This window comes from Budorcas taxicolor, chromosome 1, assembly GCF_023091745.1.
Source record: "Budorcas taxicolor isolate Tak-1 chromosome 1, Takin1.1, whole genome shotgun sequence".
NCBI classification, from domain to species: domain Eukaryota; kingdom Metazoa; phylum Chordata; class Mammalia; order Artiodactyla; family Bovidae; genus Budorcas; species Budorcas taxicolor.
This window is the reverse complement of record NC_068910.1, coordinates 57,801,757-57,824,502: the sequence shown is the minus strand read 5'-3', so window position 1 is coordinate 57,824,502 and position 22,746 is coordinate 57,801,757. Positions and strand designations below refer to the sequence as shown.

The 22,746-nt window shown below is 42.8% G+C and overlaps 2 protein-coding genes across 3 annotated transcripts in view; one reads left to right on the top strand and one right to left on the bottom strand.

Annotated features, from left to right (window-relative positions):
* The window catches only part of CMC1 (C-X9-C motif containing 1), an 83,036-nt gene extending 74,623 nt beyond the window's left edge, over positions 1-8,413 (top strand). For both annotated transcript variants that reach the window (XM_052641574.1, XM_052641573.1), the window contains exons 3-4: positions 5,022-5,112; positions 8,148-8,413. In XM_052641574.1, the coding sequence (XP_052497534.1) occupies positions 5,022-5,112; positions 8,148-8,268 (212 nt within the window). In that variant the 3' untranslated portion in view covers positions 8,269-8,413. The remainder of the gene's footprint in view (positions 1-5,021; positions 5,113-8,147) is intronic.
* Positions 8,414-12,745: 4,332 nt separating this feature from the next.
* AZI2 (5-azacytidine induced 2) overlaps positions 12,746-22,746 on the bottom strand; it is a 35,205-nt gene continuing 25,204 nt past the window's right edge. Inside the window, exons 6-8 of the mRNA XM_052639302.1 lie at positions 20,505-20,563; positions 15,406-15,524; positions 12,746-13,380 (exon numbers count right to left, since the gene is read on the bottom strand). Coding sequence (XP_052495262.1) covers positions 12,968-13,380; positions 15,406-15,524; positions 20,505-20,563 — 591 coding nt within the window. The 3' untranslated portion in view covers positions 12,746-12,967. The remainder of the gene's footprint in view (positions 13,381-15,405; positions 15,525-20,504; positions 20,564-22,746) is intronic.

Here is a 22,746-nt window from a genome sequence, read left to right as displayed (position 1 = left end):
TATTAAGTACTTCACTGATTGAGGAAATAAAAGTACTAGAAAGTTAGAAATAAATGCTATTTCTAAAGATAGTTGTGTAAAAATTCATAAGCTCAGGATTGTTTGCTGCTGCTGCTGCTAAGTCGCTTCAGTCGTGTCCGACCCTGTGTGACCCCATAGACGGCAACCCACCAGGCTCCCCTGTCCCTGGGATTCTCCAGGCAAGAACACTGGAGTGGGTTGCCATTTCCTTCTCCAATGCATGAAAGTGAAAAGTCAAAGTGAAGTCGCTCAGTCCTGTCTGACTCTTAGCGACCCCATGGACTGCAGCCTACCAGGCTCCTCCGTCCATGGGATTTTCCAGGTTTAGAAAACATAAATTGTTGGAATTATAAAAGGAGTGGTTCTAGTCAGAAATATGAAACGTTGGAATTACTTCTTTTAATCTGGTATGTTTTTAAATTGTTATCTCGCATTGAATGCTATAGTCCTACCTGGATGACTGTGTCTGCAAAATTGTATGTTGCTTGAAACTGATAAAGTGTGGGTCAGTCTTCCTGCTCCCATGCACACTTTGTTGCTCATCTTCGGCTTAATCAGGCAACCTAATTATGGCGGTTATTTAAATATTAACATATATTCCAAAGTTCATAAATTAAATGAGTGAAAAGCAATGAATTCCAAACCATTTCTTTCTCTTACTGCTTTCATATGGAGTTTCCCTAAGTTTTTTCTTATATAAACTGGAAATTATGTATTCTTGTACTTAAATACAGTATGATTATTTTGCCCATTATCTTAGACTACAGTCGGGAGAAGACTTTATCTCTGTTTTCCCTAGCTTCACTTGGTGAAAATTTTATCATGCTCACAGAATATGTTTACCAATAGTTTATTTTATATGATATTCAGTGGTTTCTTTCAGAGAAAGGAGGGTTTACAAAAGAAAGAATTTCATGTTCTTGATATTTTAAAGAAAAAAAGTCTTGAATGCTGTCTTTAAGCCCAAACTTCTTTAAAGTTTGCGATAACTTTTAATCATCTCTCTGCTCTTACTCTGTACTGATATTTATTTGCATAACATTAAGGTATATGTTAGTGAATGACAGTTCATTTTCGTAGTGTTTAAAGGTGAATATTTATTTACAGGTGTACAAACTTTTAAACACTTAATATTGAGAGACAGAAGTGATTTAGATTGGGCTTGTTTCAGAATACCATTGCAGAAATCAGCTGGCGACATCACCATTATATGAATGTTTGCTAATGTGGTTTGAAAGAAGGATCCTCATTAAAATCTTGTTGCTAAACAAGTGACAGAAACCTTACAAACAGCTTGAGGCTTCGGGCCAGTCACAGTTACTCCTGAAGAGATCTGGACAAGTGTGAAGATCCAGAGACTGTGCCTTCATGCCCATCAGAACACACACGTGCTGTCTGGAGCCACTTTCCTACTTGAGGACATTTTTAGTCACGTTGGGGAAAACAGAGCTTAACATAAGTCAGTGCCTGAGCATTCGCTTGTGAATTTGTCACGTGTCAGAGTACTGAGTGTTGAATTCAGAAAGTGTACCGTTGCTAGGAGCCCTTGTGTTCGTGTTTTCTGGAAAGGGCCTGGGGTTTGGTCAGCTTGCACGTGCTTACAGGGGGAGGTCCCTGATGCTCACGAGCTTTCTGTGGACGCCATCTTCCGAGGGAGCCGGTCCAGGCCTCTGAATGACAGTGGGGCTGCGAGGAGCCAGCCCCCGGCCCGTCACCACCATTCTTCACCTCTGGATTAACTTTGTGTCCACGCTTCCTTTGAGGGTAGCTCATGCTTTGATTCATGCTTAGGATTGTAGCCCTTGCCTCTGGAAAGGCAAGTCTTCCCATCAGGCTGTGTGGAAAGCAGTTAACGTGTTAGGATGGTAATGACTTCGAGAGTGCAGGCTAGTGGACGTTTCAGTGGGCTTGCTCCCTTCAGGACCTCCGATGAGAATGAACTAATCCTGCATTTGCTTTGCCTTTTTTAAAAAGAGAAATGTTTTTTCCCTTTTTTGAGAAAACAATAGTTTGACTTATTTTCGGCTGTGCAGGGCCTTCGCTGCGTGCAGGCTTTTCTCTAGCTCTGGTGAGCGGGGCGCTGTGTGGGCTCCTCACTGTGTGGCCTCTCTCGTTGCGGAGCACGGGCTCTGGGGCACCCGGGCTTCAGTAGAGGTGGCCCGCAGGCTCTAGAGCACGGGCTCACAGCAGTTGCGTTGCACAAGGCTTAATTGCTCCGCGGCATGTGAGATCCTCCCGGCTCAAGCATCAAAGTTGTGTCTCCTGCGCTGGCAGGCGGTTTCTTTTCCACTGAGTCACCAGGGAAGCCCCTGCTTTGCCTTTTTGCGTCGCAGAGGACACAGGAAGTCCCCTTTGCTCTGATTTGGCCACATGCACAGCTCATCAGCACAGGGACCACAAGAGTGTGTGTTGAGTGTAAAAGATGCCTGATTCAGTTCAGGACTCAGAGCAAACGGTGGCATCCTGAGACTGGTGAACAGCTAGTTCACGGAGCCTGTGACCCGCACTGGAGCATCCCTGCCCCGTGGCTGTGACCAGACGTGCCCTCCGTCTGGAGCCAGGCCCCTCCTGCACCAGCAGGCCTGGTTTCTGCCCGCCCACAGCCTGCAGACTGCGCTGATGCTGCAGACAGACGGACGTCCGTGCCCGAGGCCTCTCGGTCCAGCACAGCCCCTCGAATTTTCTGTGCATTTACAAATGTCAGTCGTTTTCAGTTTGCTTGTGGTTTAAAGCCACTTTTGTTACACGTTATGTGTCTTCATGGGGACTCCTGAGGTTACCTGCTTGTTTTAAGATGATTATAAATCATATTCCTTAGTAGCTGGAAGGGTAAGAGAATCCTGATAATTTTTTACTAAATGATGATACAAGCTTCTTGGTGAGGGTGGTGTCGTATTTTAAAGTCTGACATGGACATGGCTGGTTACAGATGGGAGGAGGCCGAGGCTGGGCCTAGAGACCCCGGGGAGGGGAAGGACTGAGACAGCTGGGGAGAGTCGCTGCTAGAGCAGGGGCGCCCCACGCCCGTCCCAAGGAGGGGCTGAGGAGCAAGCGGGTCCGCCCCAGCGCAGGCCAGGTAGAGCAGCGGGCCGCTGTGGCTGGACTCCGGCACCAGGGTTCTCTGGCTTGGGGCCCCTGAGAAGGCAGGACCCCGAGGGGACCAGTATGATTTGAGGGGCAAACTAGCAGAATGGAAATGTGATAGAAAGCCATTTGGGTTCTGGGTCACCTCAGAGTTGGCTCAGGAATGGGATGGGAGCCCTGGGATCAAAGTAAAGGGCCATGGCAGGTTCTCTGAAGGAAACGGGGTTGAAGGATGCCATCAGTAGCCACAGAGACTGGACCCCAGGAGGGGCTGTGTCCGATACATCCCCCTTCACTCTCCCTACTTCTCTCTTCTGGAATATACTCTTTCATTTTAAAAAAATTGCGAGTATAGTTGGTTTACAATGTTGTGTTAATTTCTGCTGTTCAGCAAAGTGACTCCGTTTTATATAAGTTTATGGGTGTATATATATGTGTGTTTGTGCGTGTGTATATATATATATATATATGTTTATGGGTTTCCCTGGTGGCTCAGTGGCAAAGAACCTGCCTGCAGTGCAAGAGACACAGGAGACGCGGGTTTGATCCCTGTGTCAGGAAGATCCCCTGGAGGAGGGCATGGCGACCCACTCCAGTATTATTGCCTAGAGAATCCCACGCACAGAGGAGCCTGGCAGGCTACAGTCCGTGGGGTTGCAAAGAGTCATACATGACTGAAGTGACTGAGTGCACACACACGTATATGTGTGTGTTCTTTTTAAAATACTCTCTTCCATGATGGTTTATCACAGGACATTGACCATAGTTCCCTGTGCTGTACAGCGGGACCTTGTTCATCCATGGAGTACATGCTTCCTCTCTGTAGACAGACCTTGGAGATGCTGTGGTTTGGGTCCAGACCAATGCAAAACACTCAGTATCACAGGAGAGCAAGTCGCATGCCGTCTTTGGCTTCCTAGCGCATATAAAAGTTATATCCACACTGCACTGTAGTCTATGAAGTGTGTAATAGCATTACGTCTAAAAAAACACTGTACATGCTTTCAGTAAGGATACTTTATTGCTGAAAAATGCGAACGCTCCTCTGAGCCCTGATCCTTGAGCGAGTCGTAATCTTTTTGCAGGAAGAGGGTCTTACCTTGATATTGGTGGCTGCTGACTGATCAGAGTGGGGTTGCTGAAGGTTGAGGTGGGTTTCTTAGAATAAGAGAGCAGTAGTAAAGTTTGCTGCATAGGACTCCTCCTTCTAGGAATGATTTCTCTTCTGCCTACAGTGTGCCAGTTGGTGGCATTTGATTTGGTGGAGAATTTTCAAAACTGGAGTCAGTCCTCTCAAACCCTGCTGCTGCTGCTTTATCAACTAAGTTTCTGTAATATTCTAACGCTCTATTGTCATTTCAGCAAGGTTATAGCATCTTCACCAGGAATAGACTCCATTTCAGGGCACCACAGTCATTGTTCATTCTTAAGAAGCGACTTCCCTGGTCAGGCGTGACCAGGAGACGAAGCAGTCCATCCCATCTTCAGGCTCCACCTCTAATTCTAGCTCGCCTGCTTTGTGTCTGCAGTTACAGCAGTAACATCAACGATCCCTGATCGCAGGTCACCATAGCAATTGTAATACTGAAAGAGTTTGAAATACTGCGAGAATTACCACAGTATGACACGGAGACGTGGATGCAAAGCAGCGAAGTGAAGCCGGCTAGAAATCCTGCTTCGTCTCCGCGTTCCGTGTGTCACGTGAAGCGAACTCCTTCTTCACCTCAGGGGTCCCCTCCCTCCTTTCAGACCTACCACCTTCTGTTCACGTTCACGTCTTTTGTGGAACATGTACTGTGTGTGTGCCAAGCACAATCTAGGCCATAGATGTTAAATGAACGAAGATTTTAGAGCTGTTTAAACTTACAGAGATGTAATTACAGATGATTTTTTCTCTTCCAAATTTTTTATTTCAGACTTCACTAAGTGTTGCAAGGATTCTGGAGTCCTTATGGTAGTAAAATGCCGGAAAGAAAATTCTGCACTGAAAGACTGTCTAACCTCTTAGTAAGTAGTTGCCTTGGTGTTTGTGTTCCTGCGTGTATGTGTGTGTAATGTGTTGGAGGTGAGAGTGTGTTATTTAACTCGCTATGTGTCATATATTCTGTACTTCTCCCCACCAGATTCATCCTATTGTTGGCTGAGTCTGAAATTTTAATTTGGTAAAGATGCTTCTAAAACAAGTGGTACAACATATTTTTGAAGGGTCTTTTAAGTTATGTGTGTTTGTCAGCATTTTATCTGATTAAAATATTTGGTCAGCCATAAAAATACATGATTTTTTATAGGATTTAATAAATGCCTTTCCATGAACAGCTTAATCCATCGAATATATTATGCTTATCTTTTAATGAAAAGGTAATTTTACCAGCCTTAGGATCTTTTGGATGAAGATGTTTAACTTCTAGGAGAGTTGTAATAAACAAAGGAAACAAAGGTATATTTAGATTTCTGAAGTTAAATTACTTTAAAAAATAGTTCTTAAATGTGTTCACTGATACTTCATTGTAGTTTGTTGAGTCTTAAAGTAAAAATGTGTGGAGTTCTTTGAATGCAGGTGCTTTCTGCTCATCTGCCCAGATTTCATCGTCACCCACATTACTGACAGGTGGCGTGGCGGATGCAGTGCTTTCATGAGTAGGGAGCTGTCTGTGAGATCAGACAGCTGTGAGGTCAGATCAGATCAGTACCTTCTGTACTCGGCTCCCCTGGCCTGTGAGCATCTATGTCAGATACTTCTTAGATGATTACATAAAAAGAAAGTGGTGATTATCTGAATCTTAAATTGTTTTCTTTTTGGATAACGAGTACACATGGACTTAGGCACTCTTTTAGAATACTGATTATCTGCATTCATAGATAAGGAGACATAGTCCAAGTCCACGCCTTTTCTCAAGCTGGTAATAAATAAAAACAGTTCTAATAGCTGCTCTTTTTGATGAGCCCAGACCTGCCCTGAGCATGTAACTGTGGAGAAATCAGACTTCGGGTCCCTAGAGCCCCCAGGAGACACTGGTGAACGTGACCCTCTTGCACGTCTGTGTGGCTGTTGTTAGCTTCCCCGTGCACCTGATCCGTGGCTTTCGACACCCCAGTTTCAGGCTCCGTTGTGCCTGTAACTCTTAGTTGGGACAGGGTGGCCCTGAAGCTGGGAGCAGGACTGTGGGGAGGGCAGCAGGCTGGTCTCCCGGGGCCCCCAAGGTTTAGCTCTCCCGTGCCCTGGGCAGGGTCCTTGCGCTCCAGCAGATTATTCCTCACGTGGAAACACGTCACTCCAGTGCTGGGCATGTATCGATGCCAGGTACTCAGGAGATGTTGGCTCTTGTTAAAAGTTCGTCTGTGTTATTTTCAGCTTTTGTTATGTGAATATTAATCATTGGAATATCCCGCCGTCTCTCGCCCTTGAGAAGGGGAAGAGAGGTCCTAGACCATCTGGGGGGCTGGGGGTTTGGGGGGGCCTGCTGCTGCTTGGAAGAGAGAGGAGCAGAGGGGAAACCGAGAGGAGGGACGGGAATGTGGGAAGGGAATGAGAGCTGCTGAGGGAGAATTCTGCTTGACAAGTCTCCACCAGGTGGCTCAGTGGTCAAGAACCCGTCTGCCAGTGCAGGTGATCTCAACCTGCCAGTGAGATGCGGGTTTGTTCCTTGGGTCGGAAAGATCCCCTGGAGGAGGAAATGGCAACCCACTCGTGTTCTTGCCTGGAGAATCCCTTGGACAGAGGAGCCTGGAAGGCTGTGGTCCCTAGGGTCACAGAGAGTCGGATACGGTCAAAACGACTCAGCGCTAGCACAAGTCTCAGCATACTTGAAGAAGTACTGTGTGTTCGTCTTTGCACAAGAGGCACCTTGGCTCTGCCTCCTGTGGACACTTTGTGGGTGGAAGCACTGCCTTCTGGCGTCTCTGGCTGGTGACACGGGAAGCATCGATGGTCGTATTCTTCCATTTCTCCCTATCTCATCTCGCTCGTCCCTCAGTGACCATGTCTGGCTTCTGCCCTCACCCCCGGAACTGTTTCCAAAGGTTCCAGCATCTGTCTTTTACATTCTTTCTCTGCTACTAGACCCCCTTTCATCCGGTCTCCCTGGTGTCTCTGCCTACTTCTCCACCCTTTGCTCCTTAACCTCTTCCTGAAAGCTACTTCCCCAGGGTCTCCTCTCCATCTTCAGTCTGAGACAGCTCCGTGTGCACCCGTGGAACTCCGTGCTTCCTGTAGGTCACGGCATTCCTCTGCTTCCTCCTGCAGGTCCCTTACTGAACTCAGCTCCTCTGAGTCCTGCCTCGTGTCTTGGGCAGTTCTGATCGTCTGGGATCTAGGATCTTACTGATTGCATTTCCCCAGTCTCTCCCAGCTCCACTGCGTCCTTTTCACCAGAAAGTTGACTCCTTTAGATCACTGGGCCTTGTCATTTCCTGTCTGGATTACTGGAGTAGTTTATTTATTGGGCATTCAGCCTCTAACCTTGCTGGCCCCTGGCCCCCCTTGGCCTGTGTGTGCTCCACAGGCAACACACACTCCACACTGTGAGATTCATCCGAGGCCCCGAGCTGATCTCCCAGCTGCTGTTAACAGTGCCCGGCAGGGCAGATTGGGCTTCTCCACACATCTCAGCTTCCCTCCTCTGTGGGTTCTTCCTTGTGGGCCTTCTGTGGGGATTTCTGTTGGTCCTTCAGAATGCAGCTCACACGTCTCCCCGGCAGCTCCCCGTTCTCCTCTTCACCCTGTCTCTCCCTGGTGCCCTGGGCCACACGGCATGCTGTGCATGTCATTGTGATGTCTGCGCACACGGGTCCCTGAGCACAGGGGCCCTGCTCCCCACTGTCCTCCCCTGGGACATTGCTATTCAAGAAAGAACCGTTAGTTTTTTTTTTTCCTTTCATTTGGTAGCCTCACCTTTACAATGAATTTATGACTATGACTAAAAAACCTGCTTGTAAAGATTGTGCCTGATGAACTGGGTGTCTGAATTTATCATTAAAGCAGGCTTATCTTACATGCTTGCAAAGTGATTTGCTTTAAAAGAATTTTCTTTTCCTTCTCGCAGCTATAAAGATCCAGCCTTTTATGAAGAATGCAAAATGGAATACCTGAAGGAAAGGGAAGAATTCAGAAGAACTGGAATTCCTACCAAGAAAAGGCTACAGAAGCTTCCCACAAGTATGTAGGCAGATATTCAAGATGATGCTCAGGAACGCCAGTGTTCATGGAAATCAGTCACCTGAAATAATGGACTCAGGGAAGTGTGTTTCCTTTATCCTTAATTATGGAAATAACTTTATCTGAAATAAAGATTTTTTTTTTAACCTCAAAGTTATTGACTGGTAAGAGCAAGCAGGGGCCTGGGACATGGTTTGCCTGGTCGTAATGGATTTTAAATAGATGGTCTCACAACTATAGATCTCTAACAGGGACACTGAATTTTAGGTTTCCACATGAATATTACTCGTCAATGTATAGACTGATCATGGAGCCAGAAGTAACTAAAGGGGAGCAGGAGTGGACAGTCTCCAGAGGAGCTCGTGACTGGGCAGCGTAGCAGGGCGGTCATGAGCCCGGCTTGACCATTTTATTAGTAACTAAGCAGCTGTGGATGCAAGTAGTCTCCATAGTTACAAAGACTGTGGATGTGAGGATTAACTGTGTTGCAGCTAAGCAGAATATGCAAGATGGCGTCTAGGATGAGGTAAATGCACTTCAATAACTTGGTAGAAGGGTTATTTGGAAACAGATAAGTGCTTGTACATCAGTCAGTTCCACTTATATCTCTTTTTTTTTTTTTACTTGGCTGCATCGGGTCTCCATTGCAGTGTGTGGGCTCCTTCATTGTAGGGCATGCTTGCTAGTTGCGGTGCCCGGGCCCAGCCGCTGCAGCACTCAGGCTTAGCTGCCCTGTGCCGTGTGGGATCTTAGTGCCCCTGTCACAGGCAGGGAGGGTTCTAACCAGTGACCAGCAGGGAAGTCCCTGCTTACATCTTTAATAGGAAATTTCCTAAAATGTATTAACATTCCGTGACCTGACCTGTTAATTCTGCCACTGAAAATATTTTAATGTTTTTAAAAGTCTTCTTTATAAGGATGAATGACCATTTTGTAACATAGTAATAAGAGTAAAAATTTCCTGTCCCTGTACAGTAATTTGGTTGCAGGCTGAGCTTTTATATTAAAAGTTGCTTTTTTTTCATACAAGCTGTTAACTCTTCACCATAGCCACTGCAACTAGTTTCCAGGTACTTTATATGTATTTACATATATGTATATATATTTATTTTATATGCACTTACATAGTTCTTATTAAAATCACAAATAGAAATTCCTGCCTAAGATTTAACTTAGGCCCCAGTCCCATGAAACAGAATGAACAAGATTATAATCTTTTTGGTTTTTGGCTAAAATATCTGGTTTGTAATCTGTATATTCCAGATACAAGGAAACTTTTCCCCTAAAGCTAATTGCGACTTGCAGCAGCTTGGTAAACGACACTTTTGTTAAGTAGAATTGAGACATTTTCTTTTTCTACATGGTCCCTCTAGAAATTGGAAACTCTTAGGTGCCCCGCACCAGCACCTTTATCAGGTAAGGAGCAGGAATCTCAAGTATTTTGGGGACCTCAGAAAGAGAGGAACTCGCCCACATGTGTAGGTATCGCACCACTTGTGTACGGATGAAAAGGTGGGAGACCAGGGCGGCAGACAGCAGTGTGGGGGTAAGCAAGCCCATGCGCCGCTGGGGGCCTTTATCTGTTGAGCAGTCGGATGACGTACATGAAGAAAGGGAAGATACTCTGAAAAGCTACATACAACCTGTGGCTACTCTGTAGGGGCTAGCTTCATTTTTATGTGGACAGTTCATCTGTGCGGATGTTGCATCCTTACTGCTACTGGACAGACTGGCTTACGGAGTGTAAACACGTCCCCTGTGGGAGACGCGTGCCCGGCCCCTGCCGCGCATGCTCCCTGCCTCGGCCCCGTCGCGCAACGCCCCCGACCCTGGCTCTCCTGGGCGGATGCAGGCCGCCGGTCTCCCACCCTGTGTGAGCTGTCTTCTCCAGAGGGCGCTTCTGGATGAGAACGCTGCTCTGTTCCCTAGGACTCGGCCCTTCGGTGGTTGGGGCCTGAACTCTTCCCCCTCTGCCCCTCTGGTTTTCAGGGAGTCACATCCCTGCTCTGCTTACAAATTAGGTTACTTTCTAGCAGAACTTCAGTTTCCTTTTAGAGAAGATGTAACTTCTGTTTTAGGTAATGAGGGGATAAAGAGGCTTTTTTGGTTATCAATGTTCTTTTCAGTCTTGAGTTATGGAAGTGCTGAACTGGGTTATCCTTATAAAAACCTGGAGACTACGGACTTCCCTGGTGGTGCAAAGGTTAAGACTTTGCCTTCCAATGCAGGAGCTGGGATCCAATATGCTTTGAGGCTGAAAAACCCCAGACAGACATAGAACAAACGATATTGTAACAGACTTTAAAAATGGGAAGGAAAAAAAAAAAACCTGGAGATTAAAGACATTTTCAAGTCTTTGATGCACTTGAATCATCCTAACCATCCCCCAACCCTATTCACGGAATAACTGGCTTCTATGAAACCAGTCCCTGGTGCCAAAAATATTGGGGACCACTGCTGTGGAGTAAGTTCCAGCTAGTGGGACATAAGTCAACAAAATTTTCCATTTCAAAAAACCTACAGATGGGCCATTCTCTCATTTCTCTTTGAATCTTACCATTAACAGGAATGATCATTAAGGGTGCATTTAAAAAATTATGACTGGGGAAATGTTGGGGGGTTAATTTCCCCTACAGTTTTACATCACTTGTTTAGCACTTTGAAGTGTCAGGAACATCAACCACGGACTTTCTAGCATACCTGTCTGACAGCTACCTTACTGTTCAGATGCAAAAGCACTGTCTCTTTGAAAGTTGATACAACAAGATGTCCTGTTAACAACTAATAATTAGCACCTGACCCTGAAATATTTAGGCAAGGACAGTATTTCACATCTACTTCAAACAAAAATAAGTAAATAATGTCTTGGCATTGTTCAAACCATTAATCAAGCCATTATGTCATATGACTCATTTTAAGCAACATTCCTAATCTTGCTTTTGAAACAGGCAAACCAGTAAGCTGCCCTGAGAGATTAGATACAATGTGCAGCCTACAGCCACGAGGGAGTTTCTGCTGCTTTGTTATTACACAGGTAGTTGCTTCCCTCAGCTGAAGCCTGGAGCCTCCTATTAGTTTTATGCATATTGGGTTTTGTTCTATTACTTGGCAGGAGACCCTACTCCCCTGAGTCAGCTGTGTTCATCTTGTTCATTGGTCAGAATAAATTCCAGCATCTGACACCAACTCTATTAATCACAGACAAGCCTGAATAAGTGAGGAAGATAACAGAAATATCTGGCGAATGGGGAACACTGTTTATATATGGATGCTATTCAGTTAGTGTGTAAGAGATCTGAAATATTGAGTCCAAGGTGTTTGAAACTGTCAAAAAGGATAAAAGCCTTCTGACATCAAACGCTTAATCTCAGGCAAAAGATGTAGGAACTGAGACAGTTATTACTAACATTCTTAATATTATCACCTTGAAATATACAGAGGAATTTCCAGATGAAGTCATTGTTACCATTAGGGATCGAACCCATGTCTCCTGTGGGTCCTGCCTGTGTGGGCAGGTGGATTCTTGGCCACCGAGCCGCCGGGGTGGCGGTGGTGGTTCAGTTGCTAAGCCACATCCAGCTCTTCATGACCCTGTGGACTGCAGCCACGCCCGTCTTCCCTGTCCTTCACTGTCTCCGGAATTTGCTCAGACTCATGCCCACGGGGTGGGTGACATTGTCGTATCCTACCAACTCACCCTCCGTCGCCCCTGCCCCTGCTCTCACCACCTGGGGAGCACCACTGTGACATCAACGCAGCACAGAACTGGGTTTCTAGAATCAAAATTCCTCGTTAATTAAAAACCGTGTTCTCAGTAAGCAAATCACTAACACTTCAAAATAAGGTCTAACCAATGAATAGGCTGCTCTGCGTTCATGGTGGGTGTAGACCCTTTGAAGCAAACAGCTTTACAGTTACATACCCAGCGGAGTTTTCACTATATGCTGAAGGTCAGACGGACGCCGGTATGACGCTGTTCCCACTTCTACCTGGATAATGTACATGACTGTAAGTTTAATTCATACAACATACAGTTTTTCAACTGTTTCATCATTTTTTTCAGTTAAGACTTGAGGGATGTATTAATACCAGGACAGAGTTGGCTGCAGTGAGGTAATTTCAAGTCTTAAAATCCAGATGGCAGCTTCAAATTTTATCAACATTGTGATTAAAAAATGATTTTAATCTTAAACTTTTGAGACACAATAGCACATAGAGTAAACCAGCTACTATTGTTCCACTGTAATATTTTCTTATCTGTACACATGAAAAGGTCAGCAGGAATGTAATCTATTCACATTTCCATCTGTTCCTTTATGCAGCTTAATATGACTCTTCTCTGATATAATGGTTTCCTTTTTTATTCCTATGTTACGCATTTCATACGCTTTGTAAAACCATGTCTGCAAACTTTCAGTTCCATTCTCAATGTGAAAGGCAGAAACTTACAATTATCATCAAAGGTAGAATTGTGATTTTGAAATACCGTAAGTTTATTAATTTATTAAGTACTAACACATATTTGATTCTTAGCCAGAATACGGAGCTGGAGGGTGTTCTTCCACACTGAAAAATCAACTACATAGTATGGTGCATCATGTGCAAATGTAAATACTGAAAACTCCAGAAGTTTAATCACAATCTGCTTTGTCTGCTAATGATTTTCCCAGAAAACCACTGAGGAGAACGCCATGAATCTCTTCAGAATTAATGTTTATAATGGCAGTTTTGATTATGTTGATCCAAGTAATGCAGTGGTGGCAAGTTGGGCAAAGGCAAAGGTTTACTTTTCATTTCCCCAAATGTCGTCTCACTTGATTTAGGAGGGCTTGGGAATACCCAGGAATTATCTTCCAGGGAATTTCTGCTGTAAGAGTTGTGTTCCTGAAAGTTTGTGCCATCGTGAGGAATGGATCGCTCGTGATCTGTCCATGACTGGAGAGCTGCCTTCTCCGATAAAACCTTTGCGTCTCCTGGTAAGGGGGAAGGCGTGGTATGGCAGAGAGTTCTGCCATTTGGTGAGAGGGGGGCATGTCTTCTGTGAGCTGCAGTAAAATTCGACAAGTGCAGTTTTGTGCTGTCTTTACCCAGGTCTTCCATGCATCCTGCTGGGGTGCAAGCTGCAAAGAAAACACAGGCTAAGCATCAGCTGTCTGGCAGTTACAATCATAAAATAGTACACATCTGGTTAATCTGGTTGACTCTAGAACTGGAAATGGACATTGCCAAGTCAGTGCAATTGCTGTGGCCCTGGGACTTGAGGGATGACAGACGCTCTCAGTTCAAATTTACCTCTTGGTAAATAGCTGATCTCTCGTGTGCAAAAATGGACACTGTAATCTTGCCTTGCCTGTATCACAGTGAAGAAATTACTATTTTAAAAAGCTGGAAGGTGGTCCAAAAGTAAATTTTCCCAGGAATGATTATGTTGTGAATTGTTGAGACCTAAGTGAAGTTTATATATGTTAAAAGGCTTTTATGAATAAAATAGTTTAAAAGCTATAAAATCATCTTTTTTCTTGTAAATGTTGAATTCTGCTATGGTCACAATATAGTTCACGTTAAAAAAAAAGGCAGAAAAAGATGTATTTAGTAACGTGTCATGGCTTAGAATACCCACCACAGACGGCACAGAGCCAGCGAGCGCCTGCTCCCTCTACCTTCACCTGCCCGGGAAGCGGAGATGAAGCTCACCCTGAGCTCAAGAGGGACACCATGTGCAATCAATGCCTGACTCCAGTTTTAAAGAAGAAAGAAACTGAACCACATGATATAGTAAGCTCGCTACTGCCCTTTCTCACGGGAGGTGGCAGTGCTCAGCTTCTGGACTGTGGTGACATGTGGCTCTAGAGGAAAGGTGACTGCGGCTCATCGCGTCCGCTCTGCAGAACCTGAGCTCTGTGGAGGAGAGCGGTGGCCCCAGGCCTGGCACTGTTCTTGGAAACGCGCTAGAAACTTAACAGTCCAGCTCAGAAGGGACATGACAGTGAGCCATTTCCAAACAAGAGGACAGCACTTCTCCTTTATTACTTTTTGGAAGTTCTACTTAGAAGAGTTATAGGAAAACTCACTGAAAAATTACTCTATGAGTCTCTCTCAAGAGAAGTGCTATTTCTACCATCAACTTAAAGTTGTCTCCCGTGTAACCCTGGCCGCTGGAAAATCAACATAGAATGAATCATAAATTAAGTTGGGGCCTGCCAAAGCACCTTGTTACTCTGCTGATCTGTAAGTAACTAACCTTAGAAAAGGAAAGGAATTCTGAGCTTCTTTCCTGTCCCATCCTGTCCCACTGTCCCCCACCCCACAGTAAACATTCCAGAGAACGAGTCATAAAATAATTCTCTTCTGCCCTCTTTAGAACAATCTGAGGTGCAAATAATAGTTTTAAATTAATGATTTTTTAAAAAATATAGTTACTCTCGTGCCTTCAAAGTTTAGGACATTCAAATTTACATTAACAACTACAACTGTTACATAATGAATGGTACAAATGCACTAATTTTTCTCTGAGGTATAACAGTAGCTTTGGCAAAGCACCCACTACTAGTTAACACAAAACTAAAAGGCTTAGTCAGCTAAGCAGTTAAATATGAAAAAGCAATGAAAATTTTTGTTTGGTTAGAAGGGCTAAATGAAAAGCATCTAGTCTCCATTCGAAATTATCCTTTATGGAGAGAAAAATTAAGTTTACAAAAATGGAAATAACCAAATAAGCAATTAGAGCTATCTTTTTGAAAACAATGTAAAGAGCTAGGTCTTTGGCATATTTTGAAGCACTGGAATGAAAATAGCTTTTGGTGTCTTGCTGTCTTTTTTTTTTAAAATATATGAAGTAGTTGTGGTAAAAGGTCAACTAGAGCAAACTTAACACCTCAGCCTTGAACACATAAGCAACACTTGGCTGAGAAAAAAGCCACAAGGGGAAAAGAATACAGTACTGAAGAAACACATCAGCAACACCTTTATGTGTGAAGCTGACCAGTATGAGGTTGAAGACAGAGCAGAGAATGGGAGGCTGTGAACACACTACATATACTTGGGCTTATCAAACTCATTTGATAAGATTTCGATAAGATACGATCAAGAGCTGCTCTTCGGGTAGTTTGGCTGGAATCAGCGGTTTCCGGCAAACACTGACTTGCCTTTCTTGATTGCAGTTGGGGTTTTCAGCTTTCTCAGTAGTTCGGCTTGTACTTGAGTCACCAGATGCAAGTTAGACATTTCTCTCTTCAGTTCCCAGTATGTACTTTGCATATTGTCACTGAAATACAGGGTTTTATTTTTTAATGGTTGTTATTCTATATGGACAGAAGGGAAAAACTTTAACATATAAATGAACTTACCTGCATTTCTGCTCAAGTTAGTTTTGAAATAACAAAATAAAACTTCCCCATTAAATATTAGTTGAAATATTTAATTAGAGCATTATAGAAGAAATGAAAAAATCTTATTCACAATAATAATGACCTAAATTTTATCAATGAACTGAACTGTGTTAAACAGAATGGTAATATAAAAAGTATTTTAAACAAATTTAATAGTTCTCAGTATTCAGATTTTATGATTGCCTACAAGGTGCAGTGGTGTTAATATATTTAATAGTAAGGGCTATGTTCTTCACTTGCAAGTCTGATCAAGAATTCAGTGATGTTCATTCATGTATGGATTTTATTAATATATTTATCTTTTAATTGTTGTTTTGACGTTGTGAATGCTGTTGCCAACTGCTGAGCGTATACCCACGCCCACATTAAAATGCAGTCCGGGTCTCATGCGTTCCCTTCTCTCATGTCTGACTGGGCTGTCTCAGCCTGCTGGCTCTAAACCAACGTGACGTGAAAGGACGAGATATGAGGGGCTGCTGACTCCTGGCCAGAGAGGAGGAGCTGCAGAGGGTCGCAGAAGCGACAAGGACTGCACAGAGCCCCCGTTCCTGTCACTGGAAACATTTCCTTCAGTTACCTGGGAGGTCATAAATCAGTTATTTTAAACCTAATTTTATTGAGTTTTATCTTCCACTATGCATTCTTATGTGGATAGTCATTTTTTTTTTTTAGCTTCTTAGTTGCCAACTAAATAAACTGAAATCCTCAACACATATTCTTGCTTTGCTGCACGAGAATACATAAAATGTTAACTGTAAGAACAACTGATCTCATATTGTTCAAACAAGCACTACTGCCTCTTAAAGATATTAGTGTAATTTTAGTAATAAAATCAAATTAAACAAACGTCACTTCAGGTGCAATTTTTGTCTAGCTATAAACAAAAACCTCTGAGCAAACTTCAAGGATAACACTCTTGATATCTAAAATCTAATATCCTAACTATGAAAACAACAGCTATAATAAAAAAACAGTTATTTTAATTATGTAAGGCTGCATACCTTTTTGGTCAAAATATTCCCATTCCATTCAGACTATAATTCTTTCAATAGAAGTAGGAGAATAAACTTTACATTGCTTTTGAGAATAATCTACTTACTTGTTTTAATCTGTTGTAAACATCGTTTGATAACCAGTAGTCTATTTTTGCAGGTTTTTGACAGGTGTGAGAGAATCACAAAAATTAGTGAACCGCCTCTGCTTCAGCAGTCAGCATCTGAGCTGTGTGCCACTCTGCGTGTCTCACACAGGCACTGTCTTAAGTGTGAAGAGTCGTGGGTTCCTGGCTGCAATTCTGGGCATCACTGTGCTTCCCCAAAAGAGTTACTCAAGTTACACAGCAGCTAAGTGTGTGTCAACACTGTACATGTGCTAATCCATGCATCACGACATGAATCATACAGCTTACAAACAGCATTTATTATTGACGTGCGATGGTAAATCAGTATCTGACTTGGAGAAAAGCAAATACAGTACTCAAGACAATGTGTGGATACTGGAGTATCTGATATCTCATCATTCAACACAGCTACTTGAATAAAGTAAAAGAGAAACAGAAATAACAGAGGTGTTGGGGCAGCTCTAATACACATTTTCCAGTTCAATTTAGTGACTGCTTATAAATCAGGTTAAACTAGAAACTAGGTCACCAAGTTTAACATACATCTATTAATCTTTTTCTTTTGCCTTGTATGGCACCTGAACTGAAAACTACAGATATAAAAATCTAATTATTACGAAGTGTAAGCTCTCCCTCTTGTGGATAGCAAAGTAATGGCAGTCACTTTATGCTTTACAGTTAATATTAAAGTCTTCAAAGTGTGTTGCAAAATCCTAATGATAGAGTTGTATATAAAGAACTCATAAAAACGACCTTAACAATGAGATGCAACACCCAAGTATCCCAAACGAGAGCTGTAAATAACAAAGCAGAAGCGACAGGAGGGTAACGGTTGGGCAGGTCCCACATGCTAGACAGGCAGCTCACCCGCCCTCACCCCAGCCTGGTGGCCGGGCTCGCTGGATGGGGCTTGCTGGGCAGGGCGGCCTCGGGGCTCGCTGAAGCGGGGGCGGGAGAGCTTCCCGACTCCAACAAGCTGCTGTGCAAAGGGCCTCTAGTGACCCAGTCCCGTGACTGACTGCCACCATTTTAGGGTCACATTTGCACACCATCCTCAGCTTCAGCTTCATCACACTTGACTGCTGACACAACCTTCTTGGTCCCATACCAAGAAGGTATGTGATTCCACACCATAACGAAGCCTGCCTTATCCACATCTTAAGGCGGGGGGCGGACGTCCAGCTAACATGGTAAAAACTGTAAAAGCTCAGTTTTCTTAACTGACACTGTCCATTCAACTCTTTAATACTGAAATGAATGTGTCTTCTACAAGAAAAATCTTTTTACTTTGTCCTATTTTTCTTTAGCTTTTGAAAATTTACTGAACTATCAGATTCCCCAGAGGAATTAAAATGAAAGTACGAGACAGTCTCAGCCAAGAACTCAGGACTTAGGAAAGTATGTTTTGACGACTGATTTCCTCAAACAAGCTTCTTTCAAATATTAGCTGTAAGGCACAACAGGCAATCATTTTACCCTGCAACCCACACTCTGGTATGTTCTATTCTGTTTTATTCCCTATTTTTAAAATCCTTAACTCATAAAATTTCACGATCATTAAGGCAACATAGCAGAGTGTGAAAAACACCAACATATCCCCTATTTTGGAAACCAAGAATGTGCATTTGAGGTGACCCCCCACCTAGATCTGGCTTCAGAATTGAGGGCGATAACCTGCAGGTAACCCTAGCCAGCACACTGGCAGGGGAGTGGCCAAGTTTCTGACAGGTAGGGCAGTTACTGTTGAATGACACGTGTACAACGAGGACCATAAAAAGGCCTCCAGTAATTCAAAGATTCACTCAGGAATAATACTGTATCACCTCGTTCACCCCACAACATGATGAGGAAATGCAAAAAAAAGAGGTGTTCCAAAAAAGTGCCTTCCAAATAACTGGAAAATAATCCTTAAAAAAACCTAAACTGGTGGCTAATGGTTTTATGGAAACATGCCATGTACTTCTCTCTCCTAATATAGTAGACTTAATTTATCATCTGAATTATTCCATTTAAAAGTGGATGACATAACTTGCAAAGATTAATAAAACAGGACTATAAACTGGACATAGGTATAAATGATAAATTGAAGGAAAAAACAAGACACAGTTAAGAATGAGACTACATAAAATTTTATGCATGATATTAAGTTTACCAAAGGTAAGTCACAAATCTGGTTATTAATTTTCTAGCTGCTTAACCAGAAGACGGAAAAGTGGTCAGTTCCGCAATCCACACTGCTACGGGTTTGCAAAAAAACACAAACATGCTTGGGCATGGGGAGCCATCAGGACTCGCTTTAATCACAGTTCTTTAACACAGAAAAACTCTTAGACTGAATTTAATTCTAAAATCTGTTTCTCTCAGTTGATATCCCCTGAGTTACTACTGAGCTTTAGAAAACTCAAAATAGTACTTGGAAGCCACAATTATACAGTTCTATGGCCTCAGAAGTCAGACTCACCTCCTGCGGCTGCCTCCCTCGTCCAAAGCCTGCACAGAGCCTTCTGTCTTGTCAGTGCTACGGTGCCTTCAAACACACATCTTTTTGGTGGGTGGGGGGCAGCTTTTCCCGTTATTCTCAAAAAAGTGACCCCAATTATGTAACATTGCCCATGAACGGATACAGAAGCCTGTTCTATACCATGTGCTTCTAAGAAAGTATTTACATAAGCCCCTTTATTTGACCTACTCTGATTCTAACATGCCTCTTTCCAAAAAATGGTTTAGGAAAGCTTATAAAAATGACAAATACAATAACTTAATAAGGGGAAACCTAGGTTGACAGGAAAAATGGTAAGTTCGACACAGAAGACATCTTTGAAAAACAATTCACAAGGACAGTGTACTAGGCGCATGTTTCAGAAAGGAAACGCTTCCTGGCTGTGAGTGTAGACAGAGGTGGAAGGCATCAAGTGGAGGCATGGCAGGGCTGAGCAGCTTCCAGCCTCCGAGGCCTACAGTACTGCCGGCCCTACACCTGCAGAGGGGCGGCCCTGCATCTGGAGAGGGGCCATGTGGGCTTTCATTCAGCTGTCTTCCCAACTGAGCGTTTCTCTCCACTGGGTGTTTGATAGGAGGAATAGGTATGAGATCATTCAGTAAATTTTGGAAGCCAAACTATCCAACAATGAAGTCAAATGTGTGTGCTTCACTGGGTGGAAGTGTCCATGAAGAGAGGGAGGGGATGCTAACACAGCACAAAAGAATCATCAGAGAAAACAATGCACTTATGTTACTGAAACTAAAATGATACATGTACTTAAGAAACAAAGGGCTAAAGTAACATACATACACCCTGACAGCTACTTTTAGTCTTACCCCAAGAAGATGGCTCTCTTAAAATTCATGTCACATCAAAGACTGAGGCTGTCCAAGTCTGGCCCTAAAACAAAGTGATACTGCCAGATATGGGAATGCACAGTCTCCACGTAAAACTCAGAATTTATGACAGAATACTCCTACACAGCTAGCTCCCTGATAACTCTGTCTAAAACAGTGCTGAATGCTCAAAACTTTATCTAAGGCATCACAGTAATATGCATCTTTCTACTGCTCAAGTTCAAGCCCATTGTTAAGGAAGAGTTAAATATTTTCATAAATACACAGTGATCAGAGGTTTCATGCAGCACTCAAACAGTGTCAACCTGTTTTAAGGATAAATCATAACAGAAGCACCTAACACAGTGGCCAACAGAACAAGAAGGCGTCACTTCTGAATGCTGAAGAACGTTCATACCTTGAAACGCTCAGTCTCTGCAGATCTCTGCAGTTCAGATTGTCTTCCAGAGATGGATCCTGTTGTTGTTTAAAAAACAGTTTAAAAGTTGTAATCATTACCTTCTATTTATTCTCAGTACTTTACTACTCTACATATGCTTCAACTTTTACAGAATACATCTGTAACCGTAGATCTTATATTCAATGTTAATAAAGCAACTCCAAACCTGCCAGGTATTTCTAAATCATTTCTAATTATTTAAAGTCATTAATGCTTTAATTTTCTTTTAAAAATACACCTGCTTTCACATAAAAGACCTTTCAGTCATACAAAATATATTTCTAAAGACACTAACCTGAAATCTATACTCAAAAAATAGTAACATTTATCAAATTACTGTTTGTTCAAGGTATAGCTCAGTGAATTCCATCAGAAAATGGAAGTTTGTTGGTATTTCACTTTTGGTATTATTACAAAAAAGTACTCAAATTTAACAGGTTACTGTTTAAATGATCAGCATAAATGTCCTCTTTCCATAATAAAATGATAGGGAAAGGATTTTATATAAAGTCCTTATCTACCTTCAAGGTTTAGCAACCTAGGTTATAGATGACAAAAAGAACCTATAAAAGGTATTTAAAAGTGAACTCAATACATTTAAGGTAATTCTACAACACACTCTTTGCGATGCATTTCAATTTGAGGTCTAGGACGAATAGAAATGACGCGCACAGGCACCCATTCTATTAGCGGAAGTGGCCAGTATAAACAGAGAATAAAACTTCATTTTACCATTTCTTGTATCATTTAAGGATATAAGTGGAACACTAAAAAGCACAAAAGGAATTCATGAGTCCTCTGAATCTGGGAGTGTAAATCATCAAACTGTATTATAGAAGTTAAAGTATCTTTGGATCTGATTATTCAGAAAACAGCAATTAAACGCGGCAAATGATTTAGCTGCATCTCAAGGAGCCCTACGGAACAGGGACACAGAACTGGTCCCTGGGTCAGAGGAAGTCTGACCACGAATAAAGGACAGAACCTTGGACCTTTTCCTTTCCATTTCCTCACAGGAAATGAAGGAATCAGATCAAGTCACTTTTAGTTTCTCTGTATAATTAATTAAATTAATTAAAAATGCACGTTTTACTTACAGTATTAATTACAGTATACTTATTTGTTCAGCTGCCAAGTTGTCTCTTATACGCATAATAGAAACCTTGTTTTTTAAAACCAATTAAACACCAAACACCAAGCAGTTTGGGTTGGTAAAGTATTTCTCCAGCTATCACCTAACAATTCAGAAAAGTCTAATGTAAAGTAACAAAAAGCACAAAGGAACTGTCTCTAACATGCAAAGACCCTGTCCTGGCCAGTTCTTAGCTGCCATGTCCTAAAAGCAGTGCAAGATCTGCTTCTCAGCTCCTGCCATCTGACGTTTGAAGCTTCGCATGAACAGGCTCAGAGCTACAAAGTCCTGGGAAGCACTGTTCCCGTTAAACAGGTTCCTGCACTTCAGGGCTGCTCAGAACCTGCAATCCGCACAGCAAACAGGGATTCTGACGGGGCTGACGCCAGCCACCACAGACGTCTGTGCCAACTCCATTCGACCAGGGTTCCCTACACTTTGGCCCTAGTGTCTCCTTCTCAAAGGTCCCACTGTTCTGAATACAAATGGCTTGAAAACCAGAGGATACAAAAAGTAAAAAAGGCCCACAGTGGAACTGACCCTGAAACCCTGACCCCATTAATATCAAACACTATCTACCAAGCTTACGAAGTACTTAAAAAAAGAGCCCACCAAAGCCCCACTATTCTTTCACGGAGGATGTTATTTCATACTTCAGAGATGTTACTGTTTCACAGGAAGTACCACCTTAAAAATATTTTTAAGTATGGCTGCAGAAGATTTAAGATTATTCATATGACCATAAATTTCTCTCGTTGGCTTGCTGACTCCCACATTCAAGAGGACTCTGACAGCAACACCTTTGAACAAGACTGAAATGTACACATCCCACAATATCAAGATTTAAACTTGGAACCCTTGATAAATTTCCACTCCATCTCTCCCTGGTTCATCTTTGGTTGTGAACACTGTTTACTTTAAACTTCCCTTCCCCTAGCCATTCTAATGAAGGAGGGATCTTAAATTCCTTCTTCAAAACGTAAAAATTCCTCCATCATCTCACCTTAAACTCTTAAAGTTTTAGAGTCTGAGATTCAATTTCATCAGCAGTAAGACAAGTGATTTCTA